This window comes from Antrostomus carolinensis, unplaced genomic scaffold (genome assembly GCF_000700745.2).
Source record: "Antrostomus carolinensis isolate BGI_N321 unplaced genomic scaffold, ASM70074v2 scaffold21362, whole genome shotgun sequence".
Classification (NCBI taxonomy): domain Eukaryota; kingdom Metazoa; phylum Chordata; class Aves; order Caprimulgiformes; family Caprimulgidae; genus Antrostomus; species Antrostomus carolinensis.
In genome coordinates, this window is record NW_010297837.1 from 2,885 (window position 1) to 20,034 (window position 17,150).

The following is a 17,150-nucleotide window of genomic DNA, read 5'->3' on the forward strand; positions in this document are numbered from 1 at the left end:
GTACCTGTCTGATTTTTCAGCCTCTAGACGAGAAGCCTGAGGTTTTGTCAGTGGTAACAGTTTTTGGTTCAATGTGTGCGTGCACGCACAATAATGAAGATGTTGCATGTCCTTGCAAAGAGACTTCCTTTGATGATCCACCTGCATCTGAGCTGCCAGTGTTGCTGACTGGCTGAGGAAAACACCAGTACCCGTCTGCACAAATCAGTGCTGTCAGAAATTGAGCAGAGATCGCACAAAAGCCTAGTACAGAAGTCTTGGTTCTAGATAAATCTTGTCAAAGATCCTCTTGCTTCGCTGGAGGTCTGAGTGTGCGGCGGGGAGCGTGTTGCAGGATCATGACCTGCTTGCCTCGTCTTCTTGCTTGACTTCTAACAATGCTTATTAGGTAATTTTGTTTCTATTGCAAGAATAGTTTAAGTCTCCTGTATCTTTGTGAGGGGAAGAATATGCTTATAAACATTGTCAAATATAATGCAATATTATTAGTTTATTCCAGGAAAGTGAAAATATTCTTGCATAAACATATTGTCCACATGTGCTGATTTTTCTCTCTCCATGTTATCCTGATGAGTTCTATGTAAATAAAGTTTGATAGATAAATGCTGGTAATAGAACCATTTACATAACAACTGTGAATTTTCATAACTGAACATATCAGATATTTGTAACTAAGCTTAATAATTTCCCTTCTTCCCTATAGCAAAATCTTGTTTATCTAGGATCATCTGTTTCATCTATTAAAGCTCATGAGTAGGTGGTTTACAATGAAAAATGATGGTTCATATTATAAGAACGTTCAGTCCGGTAAATGCATTTTGACAGGCTTTGATGGCTTGAAATCAGTCTTTGTATTCAGAATGGATTACCAGGTTTATTTAGTTGCCACAGCATGTTTTTGAGTTTATGCTTTGTAAGTAAATATTTTGCTTATTTATACCAAAAGCAGTTGTGGCTGAGTACTTACAGGGATATTTTCAAAAGTGCTCGGCAGCTTTTAAAGCTCCCGCTAAAGCCGGGATTAGATTCCCGCTGGGAAACAAAAGCCAGTGTGAGCACATATGAAAAAACCTTCTATCCTTAATTCTTTGCAGGGGAACAGAGGAGCTACAGTTCACCATCAGACATTAACATAAGCACAACCACCTGGAGGTTTATTCATGGCAAAAAACAATGGAATTTATCTTTGCATCCTTTGTTCTTTATTTGCGCTGGAATAACGATGGAGCAGCGAAACAAGCTGGCATTAGGATTCAGTTTGCGTAGGTTATTCCTGCTTCCATGTTCTGCTTTGAGCTGATGCCCTGTGAGATGTGATATGGTGGGTCTGGCCTGATTAGGCAAGTTGGTTATTCCTGATATTGTACTAAAAATTCTGCCTTAAAGATTCTGAAGATGCTCAAAGTGGCATCACAGGGTGCAGAACAGTTGGGCCAGGAGAACTGTTGAGTATTTTACGTGCAGACTCTCCACGGGGAACCCAGATGTGCATTGGTAGGTGATATGGTGACAAACCAACTCTCTCCAGCTCCAGAAGAGCGATCAGTGCCTGGCCGGTGCTGTGACCCATCTGGGAGGACCTGTCCCCTCCTGCAAGTGTGTTCATAGGGATTTACAGCACCTATGGAAATTAATTGCTCACCATGGCAATAATTGACAGTTTAGTATGGTGTATTGGATTAATTTTATTGTTGATGGTAGTAAAATTATCCAAAAGGGAGGAATCCTGTAATAGCTCATCAAATAAGCAAAAGAATATTTTGCTATTTTGTAATAGCAAAAGCAGGACATAGCTTCATTTTTAAGAATCAGTATTTGCAGGGTTCCTGTTTTGCGCTAGCATGTGTATTCAGGTTTTCAGCAAAGTATGCCACAGTCTTACTACTCCAAGCTTATAGTGTAAGTCTTTGAGAGAGCTACAGAAATAGGAATATCTACAGATTCCTTCACTTGGGAGTCATCTGCCATTTCTGCTAACTTAATCTAGACTTACTCTGTGTACTCAAAAAATAAAATCATAATTTCTTGGGCTTCAAGGCACAAAAACCTCTCAGTTGTCATTTGTGCTGATCTGCTGAGTTTGTGGATGGCTATTGCAGAATCACTGTGGTTCAAATTTGTCAGCAGTCTCTAATTCTTCAGGAAATTCTGAGATTGTTCCTTCTGGCTGGCTGGCTGTCATTAAAATACTGTCTCTGCCTTATACTCATCCATTAAACCAAATTTGTGCAGGTGTAATTTGTGCAGCAAATGATCCTGAACTTTTAAATTGATGCATGTCATCATTTTCTCACTTGCAATTCCTTCAGTAATTTTCTTCTTTTTTTTTTAAATAAAAAAGTTTAGGAGTTCATGCTCATACCTATAAATCAATGACACTTTCCAGACGTGGGTGAAAGGCTGAAATAATGCCATGTAATCTTGTGGGCATGGAGCACTTGCCAGGCAGGTCACTAGAAACAAGTGGTCACTCACCTTAACTTTTAAAACAGGTAATTTGCCTGTTGCTTGGTGTTTTCTGCCAGCTAGTCACGTAGTTTCTCTGGAAAATGTTATTTGCAACTATCAAAATGAACCATTTCATGACATGGGAGTGGAATATTCTTTCTCTTTCTTATCTTCTCTTTTAAATGGCATTGAATTTGCTAAATGGCTACTGTGGTTATCTTGAAAACCTTTGAAGGCTATTGTTAGAGAAGAGATTTGAATCTTTTCTTTGAATAGACCTTATTATCACAGCATCTCTGTGGCACTATCAGTGTGAATATAGGGAGTGATGATACTATGGGCTGTATAATCCCTTATGGATTGGTGAGTGCCAAGTTTAGCAAACTGGCAGAAATAGTGTCTAAGAGAAGTCATTTCTTGGCCAGTTGTGTGAGATGCCAACAGGTAAAGTTACAGGTTACAGTTGGACTTGATGATCTTAAAGGTCTTTTCCAACCAAAACAATTCTGATTCTAGGCTTTGCTTGATTTGTTCTATAATATATTATATGTTCCATAAAATAATATAATATTTTAGCTACTAAAAAAGAAACCCAGCTCTGTGCAGCTAAAACCCAGGACAAATCTATGAAACGAAGCTGCTGTCAGCAACAAGCTAAAATCAAGGGGTAGTTTGTTGCAAATCCACTACTCCCTACTGACAAACACAGGTAAATCATCTGCTAAATTTTCTGTCTTTTTTAACTTAGTACTTTTTTTTATGCACTCAAAACCCACCTGACTGACTCTGTCTCTGTTAAATACTCTGAATTTCTCTTTTTGCTCTTTAATGCTGAGTGTAAAGTGTATGGTTTTTTTTTTTATTTTGGGGTTTTTTGTTGTTGGGATTTTTTAAAAAAGACCCTTACTATGATAATTCCTTTAGAGCACATTGATGACAGTTTTGGTGGTTGTTGTTTTCAAGTTATCGGTTTTCCTATGGGAGTTTTCAGACTTCATGAGCCACAGGACTAGAAGCTGCACCGTAGCGATTTCTTAGGTTCTTATATGTTTGTTTGTCTTCATAACCACTAGTTAAAGTGATTTCTGAAATTTGCACGTTTTCTCATCAGTTCCACTGTTGCAATGTACTCTTATGTCTGATGAATAATAGGTGAATAGTAAAGTAGATGTTAGTTTGTCTGTTCTATACTGAAAATGTTGAGAGGAGTTTCTCTGCTGGTTTTATATGTATTTTTCAAGTAAGTTATTTTGATAGGAGCCTTCAAAAAAACCTCGGACCTATTCTTAGTTTTGAAGATGCGATATTGTTTCAGTAGTTTTGCAGATTAAATTTCTTCTTTTACTTTAATATCTTTTTTTTTCCCTAGAGTTTTGCCCCAGAGCTTGAATTATATCTGTAAAAACTGAGAGTTACTTTAGTGTTTTCCTGGACATATTTCTTGCTGATCAGATGTATCAAGGCAAACAGCCACACCGATGGGAGGGTTACTGAGATCTGGTTTGCCTATATCCTTTCTTCAGCAGGTACATGAGCAACAACTATTTTTTTTTCCTCTGTTTTCTTAAATCTGTTCTGTTGTTTCTGTTTCCAGATTTAGTCATTTTACACATTTTTTGTTTCCTCTTCTGAGATGCGATGGGAGGTTTCTTTGTCTTTGATCTTCATTTTTCTTTATAAATCCTACTTCAGCTTCTGAAAGGGAAAAATTGTTTCCAGTTCTAACAAACTGAATGCACCTTAGCAATTTTGACCTCATTCCCCAAAAATTGTGCCTGTGGGAGCATGTGCTGGGAATTGTAAGATGGGTGTTATGATGAACCATTAGTGTGGTGACAGGAGCCAGTGATGTCTGAGGATGTGGATGCACCTCCCCATGTCACATGCACTGAAGAGTCGTGATGAAGGTTATCAATAAATCATAGAATCGTTTAGGTTGGAAAAGACCCTTAAGGTGATGGGGTGCAGTTGGTGTTGTGTGTGCCTAAAGGGAGCAGCTCTGGAGTTGGGAATAAGCAATATGAAGGTGGGCTAGAGAAGCTAAACTGTGCCTGGTGTACATCAGTGCAACCCTGAGGTCTGGCAGTGGAACCAACCCAAGAAACTCTTGGCTTTATGGGCAGTGCTAGTTGTAGACGTGGCTTGAGGAAATAAATGCTGGTTGTGGAGGAGCTGCCTGAATTCCTGGAGGTTTCCTGTGTGTGTTGGGTTATCTAGCTGACTGCACCAGAAGAGAGATGTCCTCTGGGTTGTGGTCTTCTCATCAGCCCATACGTGTGTCCCATCCACCTGAGGAGGTTGTCGCAGGTGTGCCCAGGTCCTCTGAGCGGTGCTGCTGCAGGGGGGACAGAAGGGACCCCCACACACTGGCTGTGTGCCTCTGCCACCTGGTGGGAAATAATCATAGTTCATTATACAAACTGTGGGTGAGATTTCTTTTTAAAAGGATGAAATACTGAGAGTATCTTCAAATGCTCAAGGAGGGTTCTGGGCTGTATTAAATGCAATTAAAAAGCAGTCTGGGATAGGAGTTGGTGGTCCCTTGCTGACAGCCCTTCACACTTCCAACTGCAGAGCTCTTGTTGCTGCCTCACAGCAGAAGGGTGTGGGGTGGCCATTAGAAGGAACACTGTTGTTCTTGGTTTAAAACTCCTAATTCATCTGTTTAATAAAAATATTTTACAAAATACATAGTGAATCTTAATTTATTCAGAAGTATTTAAGCAATTCCTATCTTCAAATGATTCATGATAACTGGAATTGGAGTTTATTATGCAACTTAGACATGTAAATATTTCAACTTCACATGCATATGATTCACTTTACCCATCTGTCTCCCTTCTTGCCCCTTGATAATACAAATATTTTTATTCATCTCTACTTTGTTTTCAAGGTCACTTCCTGGTACGACAGCGGCTGAATGTGCATCAAATTTGAAGAAGATTTATACAGTACAAACAGTACAGGTAAGGTGTGTAGCTTTGCTACAGGAGTTGCCACACGTTATTAGTATAACTTCACACCTTAAGTTTTGTTTTTCCTCGCGTGGATGAGTCACACTTGCAGCTTTGCTCACCTGTGGTATGAAACGTGAGTGGTGTTGGTGGTGTGTGGTATTACTTAGTCATTGTTTGAATTTCATTTGGCTTTCCAGACCACATATTGGAATGATCAGGCAAGCCCCCTCTTCTGAAACTTTCTGGATTTTCCACTTGTGCCTCCATTGGATTGTTATATTCAATGTATTTTAAATATTTTTCCTGCCTTTTCTCCATATTTTTTTTTTAATACAGAAAATCATTACCCAAAGAATAAAAATGGTAGCTTGTGGTTTTTATCTTCTTACTTGCCTTCAGCATGAGTTAAAAAAACCCTCAAAACTCTTAACAAATGGACTTGAATTAAAGTGCTTTTAAATCACACAATAGTTGCAGCAATAAGACATTCTGCATATGTCTCTGTGTCATATGCCAGTGTTGAGCAGTGGGCATCTCCTGCAATTTAAATTGCATTTCTGTTTTAATACCACAGTTAGCATGAAATTTAGTGAATTGGTATTTGTCTCACCTTAATGCTAAGCTGACTCTAGTTCACTAAATCTCTGGAATTCTCAGAAAATGCCAAAACCTTCTCTTTGAAGGAGCCCAGCTGTAGTGATCTACTGAAGTTTTCAATGGCTTTCTCATTAACATCTGCACAACTTGTTACATTGCACAAGATGTTTCTTTCCAGCTAATTGGCCTAAGAAACAAATTGACTTTTGGAGTTCTCTGGAGACCAGGTTATAAAAATATTTGTATTGGCCTAAAGCATGGAAGTGTCCTTCAGACCCTTGAGGGAGGTTCCCTCTCACCTTCTCATGTCAGCAGGATGTCCCCATTGGTCATGCAATGAAGTGACACTCTGAAGTTGAAGTTAACGACAGAAGTGGGTTTGTGTCAAAACTGACTGCAATGATTCTTGTTGAAAAAAGGACAGCTTAAGAGCATGGATTGGTGTACACAGTATGTGGTGTTATCTGTTTTCCCACTCTGAATCTAGCCTTCATTATTTAAATGATTAGGTTTTATTGGATGAAAAATTTGAGGTTTTGTTCTCATGGGATTGGGGTTTAAAATACAAAAAACTCCTTTAGGCCCTTTGGGAAGACTCATGATCGGGATGAGGTTATCAGAAGCTGGCAGCGTGGCTCCTAACACGTCTTACTGTGCTATCATATGCATATTATGATCTTCCTTGGGGAAACAAAACCAAAACCTTCACTGACATCAACTGCCCTTCATGGGCAGTAACTAGGCAATGAGGAATGCCAATCTGTCCTGCCTGAAGGATGTTTGGAAACCAAAAGCTTCCAAACTGAGTCCCTGGTTCAGGATGTAAGAGCTCTAAAATATTTCCATGGTCGTCTGCTCTTCTCTTCCTTCTCTCAGTAGCTTTAGGGTTTCAGCACACAATTGGGTAAGAATAAGATGAAAGGTGACACAGGTGTTTCATACCATTTTTAAAATATTTTTGATAGTCTTCCATCTCTTCTTGTGACTGGGTAATGCTAATGGCTGGTAGGTAGAACTGCCAGGGGCCACAAAATTTTATCCCATAATGTTGCAATCTTTGTTTCTAATGATTAGGTATTAGATGATGCTTAATGACTTGTACTAATGCTTAATATTCCATCACTGCTTAATCACTGTACAATGCTTAATATTGATGTAATATAAGTCTTTAAAAATTCTCTCGTATTCCCAACTGTTGGATAAATAAGAAAGGGGATTGAGATCTCTTCATTCATCCGTCTCTGTTGCTCACCACTGCTTTTGGGTGCCTTTTATCTACCCCAAACACATATGGCAGCATCTGCTTTTACCAGCAGAAACACTGGGAAGCAATCTGGTGGCTCCTGGTAACTTAGATCTAATTTCTCCCCCATCCCTGTACTAATCATGTGCACCTCAAGCTCTTTACATCTGGTTAAAACTTTTTCACTGTGATCTAGACAAAGTAGTTGGATTGCTAATTAGATATTTAGTTCACCATAATTGTTTGATGGTTTTGTGACTGAAGATCATCAAAATGAAGTGTAGACTAGTCTTAGGTGAAGTAAATTGGATATTTGATATCAGTATATATTTTCAATACACAAATAAAGTTTTTATGTACTGGTTTGTTCTGATATAATTAGTGTAGTTCTGATTTTGATTATTTTTTTTTCCTCTCTATTCCTAAGGACTTTTATTCTAAAGTAATCCACAATTCAACTGCTTCCCTTCTTTCCACCTCCAGCTTATGCAGAAATGGCATCTAAAAAAAAAAAAAAAGTAGAAGTGAAATTGCAACAAGTTCTTTTCAGAGCATTTTATTATAATGTTGAAAGTGCCAGTTGTCTAGGAACAGGATATCTAATTGTTTTAGAGAAAATGAAGAAGGAAAGAAATCTGCTTTAAACTAATTCTGTTGTGTTAATGCAAGTAGTATTTTTTTTTTTCTTCTTTTTAAGGATTTTTGGAGTGTCTACAACAACATTCCTCCTGTGACAAATTTGCCTCTGAGATCTAGTTACCATTTAATGCGGGGAGAAAGACGGCCGCTCTGGTATGTGTGTTACTGTCAGACCTTTCTGGGAATGGGCAGTGAAAAACCTCAAGTGATGCAAGGAAATGGAGTGGGACAGGAGTGTCTTCTCTCTGTTACCTACAAATGCCTGAACTTGAGACCTACAAAAGAAATATCCTGAGGATCTTTTTAAGCTTAAAAGCGACTTGTACTAAAGAGTATTTATTAAAAACACAGGCTTTAATTGTCTACCTCTGAATGTGAATGTAAGAAATAAATTAGATTATGAAATAGAAGTTAGGAAATTAAAATATGACTCTGCATTTCAATTCAAGAACACTCAGAATTTGAATTATTTTTAACTTTAATTTTTTTTTTTTCTTTCCACTGAAGCTAGTGTGGATGATGCAATTGGCTAGTGCCAATGATGCAAATGACTAATGGTCCTCAAATGGTTCTCCACCTGTGCAAAACTATGCTTCATACACATATAAATGCACATATACCTTGGATTAAAACTAACTTAAGGCATTATGAAATGATTCATTGCAGCAAATTCCTACTTCATTGTAGGACAGGAATGGAATACAGTGTAAATCATTGAAGTTTTCCTTTCAGCAATTGAGTTTTGCATACCTTCTTCCTGGTGCAGTTCTGTCACATCTTAATTAGAGAGCCTAAGCACTTTCTGAAGATCTTTTTGGCATCATTTGCATAGATTGTTATTGGATTAGAGTTCTTCAATGTGATCATAGTGTGTTGAACTGGGTGGTGACTAACTACAGGAGATTTCTGTCCTACTCTACTAAACAAGTAAATAGTTTTCTCAAGTGGAATGCATCTGAAGGTCTACATTACTTTTATAAAAATACTGTGACTGGTCAGGGTAGTTAAACTGGGTCTGAAGAAATCTTCAGATCAACTGTACACATCAACTGGGTGGTTGTGTGCAGGTCTTAATGTCTCTGTAAGGATGAGTGAGAACATTTTGTTTTTTGTTTTTTTTTTATAATTTTAATTTTGATTTGGTAACTATTAGAGGTGTGAAATGCAAAGACTTCTAAAAGTGATATATCTATTTTAAGACTATCAAAGTAAATTTGTATTTTAGGAAAGGGATTGCAAGAAATTGATCTCATCAGTAACCTGCTAACCTTTCAGTAATTACTGCCAAGGGGCTTTTCTAAGACTACAGTTACAGTATACTGGCTAATTGCAGCATTGTTTTTTTAGGAAGAAAAACAGGTTCTGAAGTAAGAATTGAGGACTGCAAATTTTTGAAGATGTCCTTTCAAAGTTTTCCCCCTTCTTTCCGCAGTGTTTGTCTGGATTGGTGGGAGACCACTGACCCTCAGGAATGTGTATAGGTCTCATACTGGGCTTAGATATTCCAAAGATTAATTTAGGTTATTCCTTAAACTTTGCTATTACAGAGTTTTAGCAGGAAACTAGAACTCTAATTGAAAATCTTACAAAAAGAATTGTGACAGAGTAAACTTAAAGCTCACAGGCACTTTGTGACCTGACCATGGGCAGCTTCACCCTTTCTTTTAATAAGGGCATTTAATTTCTAGCTGTCGCAAAACTGGAATGAAGTACTCTCATATTCTTTTGTTAAACTGGATAAACCTGAGAGTAATAAGCTGCTTCTGTGAAACTATGCCAGAGTTTTTCCAAGATAAAAGGTTACCATAGTAAAACATAAAGTTGCTTTGTAGGTTATTCCTATATAATGTGCAGCCACTTCAAAGATGTTCTGTAATCAGGGAAAATGTAAGTATTTTCTAACATACAAAACTTAGGAAAGGGATTAGGTGTTGAGAGATACACTTCATAAGAACAGTGAAAGAATTATCTCTAATGTCAGCAGTCATAGCTTGAGTCATGCTACCTGGAGTTAGTAATTGCCTTTCAAATAAGATTTTTCTGGGAAAATTTAACCCCAAACATAGGTTTATCTAGATGTAGATTTGAATGTTTATTTTACTGATCTGTTTCCCATATCCAGGGAAGAAGAAAGCAATGCCAAAGGAGGTGTATGGAAAATGAAGGTCCCCAAAGAAAGTACGGTATGTTATACTGACGTTTTACTTAGACATTGTTCAGTAAGGGGGCTTCTTTAAACTCCATCTAATAAAGCTGTTGTAAAGCTTTTTAGTTCTGACATCACCCGACACAACAGCCAAACACTATTGTAACATCTATAACCTTTTATTTTAAGACAATGAGCAAAAGTTTCTTTTCAGGTAATTCCATCTCTTGCTTTTGATAACACTTGATCTGTTATCAAGCAAATGAAAGCTGCAGTGTCGTACTCCATTTCCATTTGGAAACACAGAATTTTATAATCACCTTTGTTTTCAAGACTGTTTGCTTACAGACATGCAAAGAAAAATGTGAAAAACTTTTTCCTCATAATATTATATGTTAAATTATAGCCAGAACCTCAGTAATGCTCTTCAAAAGTCCACACACAGGGTCCAACACAACTTTTAGAGTGTCACTGAAATGTTCCTAAACTCTCTGTCAAACCCAGTAGGGCTATTTCTGCTGGGCACTCCTTGTTTACACCTACGTGTGGCTGTATTGCTGTGACTTTCCGTAGCCAAATATGGACCAAAGTGTTTCTGGACCAATAGCTCATCCCATCTTATGGCTTGCTCCCAGTGGAACGGGAATGATCTTGCTCACTCTCTCCTGATCCCTCTTGCACTGGCTCTGGTGCTCATTGGACTGTTTTGTGAGCCAGCTTAATGCACTCTGATGTCAGAAAAGGTCTCCTATTTTTTTTATTTTAAATTTGACTATATGGCCAGGAGAGTCTTTTTTTGATGGGTATAGGTGGCAGAGGAGAAAAGAAGAGTGGCACCATCACATTTGGCAACAGTGAGTTGTCAAATCACCTCGTGTCTATATTGTGAAAGTGTAGTGCTGCTCAGTTTTTTTCACTTTTTGTTTTTTAATTTTAAAATGTGAAAGAGAAAATCTGTTCAGGCATGCCATTGTTCTGGCCCTGCTGAAACAACTGGGTTTCTTCTTGTGCCCCTGATCAAACGCATGTAACTTCTGCTCTGAACTGTCACAGCGAGGAGATTTGACCTCTTCAGACTTGGTGTTTACGTGTGTAAGTGTGTTCTGGATCAGACCTCTAAACACGAGAAGTGAAGTGTCAGAAAAATGTGACAGCCTTGCAGAATGCATTAAATGCTGAAAGATGGTACTTGAAATTTCAGCCAAAAGTTAATTGATTTTTGCCTGTGGGCTTTTTTCCCCCATATGTGAATTGCAGCTTTCCTCCCCTGCAGTCCCAAGGGATCACAAAAGACTGAAATGTTCTTTTTCCTCTTATAATCCAAGGTGTGAAAATTGCCAGCAGTGACAAGTGGCTTAGGCAGCCTGCATTCACTGGGTGGTGAATTTAGGGACCTCAGAGGCCTTGTTTTTCAGAGGCTGAATGATAGCCCCTTTTTGAAATGAAGGTACTTTTTGGTCTCTCAAACTATGTTCCACATGTCCCTGGTCACTTCTAAAAGGTTTGATTGGAGATGAACTTCAATCAGCATTTAGTGACTCTGTAAATAGCATAAATAATGCCTTTATGCTTGTTTCTCTCTCTCTCTCTATTTTTTTTCCTTTGGTTTGTTTCTTTTCACATGAGCACACCACATCTCCTTGGTTGAGAAGCATCATCTTGTACAGACCTAACTCAAAAATATGGTATTTTATAGCAGTACTTGTTCAGGGTGTGGAGAGGGGGAAATGTAGTTTTTGCTAAAGATAGCAGTCTTTCAAGTGGTATGAAAAACTGCCTGACGAAATAATGACACTTAAAATAACGACACATAAATGTTGCATGTGCACAGTGACTCTTCTGTGTGCCAATTTTTAATATGAAAACTAATACTTTTTAGATCCTCGTTGGATATGTTTGGGTTTTTAAAAGTACTAAAACTCAAGCTTACTTCATATAGCAGAAAAGACCTTCGTAGACTACTGTTAAGGAATAAGTCATTATAGTGATATAGACAAATACAGGTGTTGCTGTGTTCTTTTTAAATAAATAAATAAAGCTCTTCTAACCCACACCTTGGAGCACATTACTGAGTGTGTTGGTCTAGACACATTCCAAGTCTTGTATGGGCTTTGGCTTAGGAAATAAATGTCAAAAGCAAATAACAGTGTAATTAATCCAACAGCCAAAGAAAAGTGGCAGATAGCTTATCCCCTTGTTTTAATTCTCCAGTGATTGTCTGAATTTGTTGAAAGATGAACTTACTTCATAGTCAAGGCAAATCAGAGATGATGTTTAAATATAAATCCATTTAATTTACTGGTAGGTTTTTAAGTACTTTTCTTAAAGTGGGTAGTAATTCTTTTCTGTAGAAACAAATGATCACAAGTGGAGCCTTATGATCTTTTATGATGGGAAATTGGGAGAAATCTACTTTCATGCTTTACATTAGCTACTGCATTCAGGATGAGTTGTGAACCCAGAAACAGAGAAGGTAAACTTATTGTTAAATATTTAAAATATTTATTCTAAAAAATATGTAATAGTATATCATTTCAGTGTCTAAATTCTTGCTTCAATGGTATTGAAGAAATTAATTGTATAACACAGTGAGTACTTAAAATAAATACTCTTTTGTCTGGACAGCCTTAGACAGAGGACTCAAAATGGAGCTAGTGACCTTAACTTTTAAATTTAAAAATAATAATACAAATGTAACTCTTTTTTTTTTTTCCCCTCCTTAGGCTGCAGTTTGGAAGGAGCTACTGTTAGCCACTATTGGAGAGCAGTTTACAGACTGTTGTGCAACAGGTAACTTTTAAACATTATTAAGGCTAGCATGCCAGACAGTGAGTTTGAATGCGGAACATGGAAACACTGCTAAAAATGGGCTGCAGGGTTGGAAATCATATTCATACCTGTTGTGATTAAGAAGAGGACAAGGTATTCTGACTCTCTTAGTACAAGACTCAAGATCAACAGCTTGCATCCCTGGGAAGCCAGCAGGTTTTCTGGTTACTGAATGTCTATCTGATAGCCAGCAATTAAATTATTAATATTAGTTCTACAATGCCAGGATTCTGCAGCCTCAAATTACCTTTTTGTACTAGATTGTTTGTACCATCACAGTTGGAAGCAAGTAAATTAGAGAGATGCCCTTGTTAGCCCTCATGGTCCCTTCTGGTTCCCCTAAGAGGGTTAGGAGCTGTCAGGGGAGCACTAGTGCAGCCTTGAAGCAGAGGGAATCATGGAATGTTTTGGGTTGGAAGGGACCTCAAAGATCATCCAGTTCCATCCCCCCTGCTGTGGACAGGGTTGCCAACCACTAGATCGGGCTGCTCAGGGCCCCATCCAGCCTGGCCTTGAATGCCTCCAGGGATGGGCCATCCACAGCTTCTCTGGGCAACCTGGGACAGTGTCTCACCACCCTCTGGGTGAAAAATTCCTCCTAATATCTGACCTAAATCTCCCCTCTCTTAGTTTAAAACCATTTCCCCTTGTCCAGTCACTATCTGCCCATGGAAAAAGTCACTCTCCCTCCTGTTTCTAAGCTCCCTTCAAGTACTGGAAGGCCACAATGAGGTCTCCTTGAAGCCTTCTCTTCTCCAAGCTCAACAAGCCCAGCTCTCTCAGCCTTTCTTCATAAGAGAGGTGCTCCAGCCCTCTGATCATCTCCCTGGCTCTCCTCTGGATCTGCTCCAACGGCTCGACATCTTTCTTGTGCTGGGGGCTCCATGACTGGACACAATACTCTAGATGGGACCTCACAAGGGCAGAGCAGAGGGGGACAATCCCCTCCCTCGCCCTGCTGCCCACCCCTCTTTTGATGCAGCCCAGGACACAGTTGGCCTCCCAGGCTGCAATCGCATGCTGCTGGCTCATGTCAAGCTTCTCTGCTCCAACGGCTCGACATCTTTCTTGTGCTGGGGGCTCCATGACTGGACACAATACTCTAGATGGGACCTCACAAGGGCAGAGCAGAGGGGGACAATCCCCTCCCTCGCCCTGCTGCCCACCCCTCTTTTGATGCAGCCCAGGACACAGTTGGCCTCCCAGGCTGCAATCGCATGCTGCTGGCTCATGTCAAGCTTCTCGTCCATGAGGACTCCCAAGTCCTCCTCAGTAGGGCTGCTCTCCCTGAGTTCTTCTTCCAGTCTGTACTTGCCTCTGGTGCCATTAAAAGCCCAGAGAAGGGCCATAACACAAACCCAGCTCTCCTGAATCCCAGGTTAGCACTCTACCCAGAGGCAATATTTTCATTATCGCTTAAAAGTACTGTTTAGGTCAAAGTGATCTTCAGTGTAATTGAATTTACATAAATAATCTTAAAATACCTTGCTGGTTTACTGGAAAACAGGCATGAATCATCCAGAAGCTCACATGTGGCTTTGGTCAGAGGTAATAATTTAATGAAGTCAATTTCAGAATAAATATCTTCTCTGGGCTTGCACATTTCATTTGGAAATGGACTCTGGAAAGGGACTGTGAACGCTAACTGGCTTGAGATAGAGCATCAAATGCTGCTGCTTAGGCATGAAAAGTGAGTACAAGTACATGGCCATTTAATTTGTTAAGGTTTGGTTACAGAACTCTTCATTGCTTCTGGGTGAGGCGAATAATGAACCTGCTGATCTGTTGGCCTAGAGGGAAGGCATCCCAGAAGCTGGTTACTGAACTAACTTTTCAGTTCAAATGATACTTTTTCCATATATAAATATAATTTTTTAATTTTATTTTTTACCATATTTACTTCTCCTAAGCATGAATATCTGATTAAACTGGCTGTTGGAGTGATGGTGAACATCCTGATAGGAGTGTTCCTTCACTGCTTTAGCATTCTAGAGAAAAGACCTGCATTTCTTGGGTTCTCAGAGCAGTTCAGCCAAAAACCTTTCAAACAGTTTCTCTGACACCTAGCTAGGATGGGAAAGCAGGTGCATTGCAGTAGGCTGCTGCTGGTACATTCACCTTGGTGACTTGGTTTTTTTTCTACAAAAGCTTTGTTAAACTAGTTTCTCAAATAGTGTATTTCTTTCATTGCCTTCCTGACATTCAGCATTGGAAGATACAGAATACAAACCTCAGATCTCTGAGCTGTGAGAGACACTTCTAATAGTTGGTTTTCAAAATCCTCAATATACATAACTGAATTGGTGTCAGGAAGGGAGGCAGAGGCATGGCCTGAGGTTGAGCTCTCCACCAAGCTGCATCCTGAGGATTTCATACCAAAAAGGGCTTCTTCAGTGAAGCATGGAGTTACCAACACTGGCAACTGCAACTTGACTGGGGCTTTATTCTTTTTTTGGTCCTCCTTTTGTCCCCCCCTTTTTTTTGGTCCCTTTTCTGCTGCTGCCTTCACAAATTGTAAAGGTAAAAGAGAGCAAAGTCTGGAAAAGCTGGTGTCTGGTCTCCACCAGGTACTGTTCCTGGGGTTTTAATTGTTTCAGCCTTACCCCCCGTTTTTGCTTATAGACCTGTAGGTAAATTGCCTTCAGTAGTTTATATTGCTAGTCTTACTGAAAGGAGTCTTGTGATTCCCTTCTAATCAAGGATAAGGGCACTAATAGCAAAGACAAATAATCCTATGGCATTTCATTAAAACCACTATGAGGTAATATTTCCAATAACTTCAGTAAATAATAGTGTTTGTTTCTTTCTGGTAACTATTTTGTCTGGTTTGAACATTGGTATTCTCCTCACTGGGGACTGCTCTTTTTCATTGCTTCAGTTTGTTCAGCTTTTGGGCGCTGTTTCATAATACATACATATCAAATTAAACATGTCTCATTTTTAAAGTATTCCTTAATGGTGCTTCCTCTCCTGTACAGATGATGAAGTAATAGGGGTTAGCGTCAGCGTTCGTGACCGAGAAGATGTTGTGCAAGTCTGGAATGTGAATGCCTCTTTAGCAAGTGAAGCAAAAGTTTTAGAAAAGATACAGAAACTTCTGCCACACACATCTTTTAAAGCTGTCTTTTATAAGTGTAAGTATTTTTTTTACTGTTAATTCCCACATTTGTTAAAGAAACAAGATGCTAGTAGGGTATTTACATGGCAGTAACCTGTTGGATTCATCATTAACCACTTGGAAACATAGCATCTCTTATTGCATTAAAATTATGGCTTCAAAACACACCTGGTTTTGTCCTCCAATGTAGAAGTTAGCTACCATTCAAAAGGGAAGCTATTCTTAGTTTAATTGTATAATATATTTGGTTTCATGCTTAATATGCTTGATTCATAAAATGATTGAGACAAATCTCTTGATAACTCTCAAGACTACATGCTGTTCAATTTAAGTATTCATTTAGAGGAACCATTTTCAATCAGGTTTTTAAGGGATCTCTTATTTTAAGCTCTATATAAATGTATTATCAGAATAGCGTATTCCCAAAGATCACTCGTGAGTATGTTGTGTCTTCCCTGACTGCTTTATACATTGTCTTCTCTTTTTTTTTTTTAATTTTTTCAACTCCTTGACAGATTTTACATGTTCTTTTTGTTCTTTTATCCTCCTCTCTTCCTTAGCACACAGAGACCATCACGCTTTTGAAGGCCGACGGGGGAAACATTAAGTGCAGGCTGTGCCAAGCTCATCCATTGTTATTTGATGTTTTGAGGTGGTCTGGACAAGGAGCAGGATGGTGGAAAGCCCTGCAGAAGCACTACGTGCAGTAGCCCTTTAGAGTTTCTAACCTTTCAAACTGGGGAAATGAGGAAAAACAGTCGCCTTGACGGCTGAATGCACAATCCATTAGTTTTTGTTTGGTTGGGTTTTTAAAATTCTTTATTGTTTCTTTAAAGAGATATTTTGGCCACTTGTTTTTTTTCAATCAGATTATATTTGTTCCTATTTCATTAAGATAGCATTTAATTTCTTCTGTCCTGTACTTAGTTAAATGCACAAAGATGATACTCTGCTTTTCCTTGATGTGAAGTACGTAGAGGAAGACTGGCTTGGTGAAATGTGTTTTCAATTTTCATTTTGAAACATTCCTATCATGTTAAGATTTACTCACTGGTTTTGTCCCAAGAGAGAAAGAAGTTGCACTGCGTTTATTCTAATATTCAGTGTAATCTGGTCTTGCACTGACAACAGTGGGATGATGTTAACGTGTTTTAATTGTATTGATTTCAGAAG

At 38.8% G+C, this 17,150-nt stretch overlaps 1 protein-coding gene across 1 annotated transcript; it reads left to right on the plus strand.

Annotated features, from left to right (window-relative positions):
• Positions 1–5,341: 5,341 nt before the first annotated feature.
• Positions 5,342–16,584, plus strand: EIF4E3 (eukaryotic translation initiation factor 4E family member 3; the record flags this gene model as incomplete). Its single annotated transcript, XM_010162263.1, has 6 exons — positions 5,342–5,414; positions 7,943–8,037; positions 10,007–10,067; positions 12,754–12,820; positions 15,838–15,993; positions 16,538–16,584. Coding segments are annotated over 6 exons (499 nt in total), but the record flags the coding sequence as incomplete, so codon positions are not given.
• Positions 16,585–17,150: the final 566 nt, after the last annotated feature.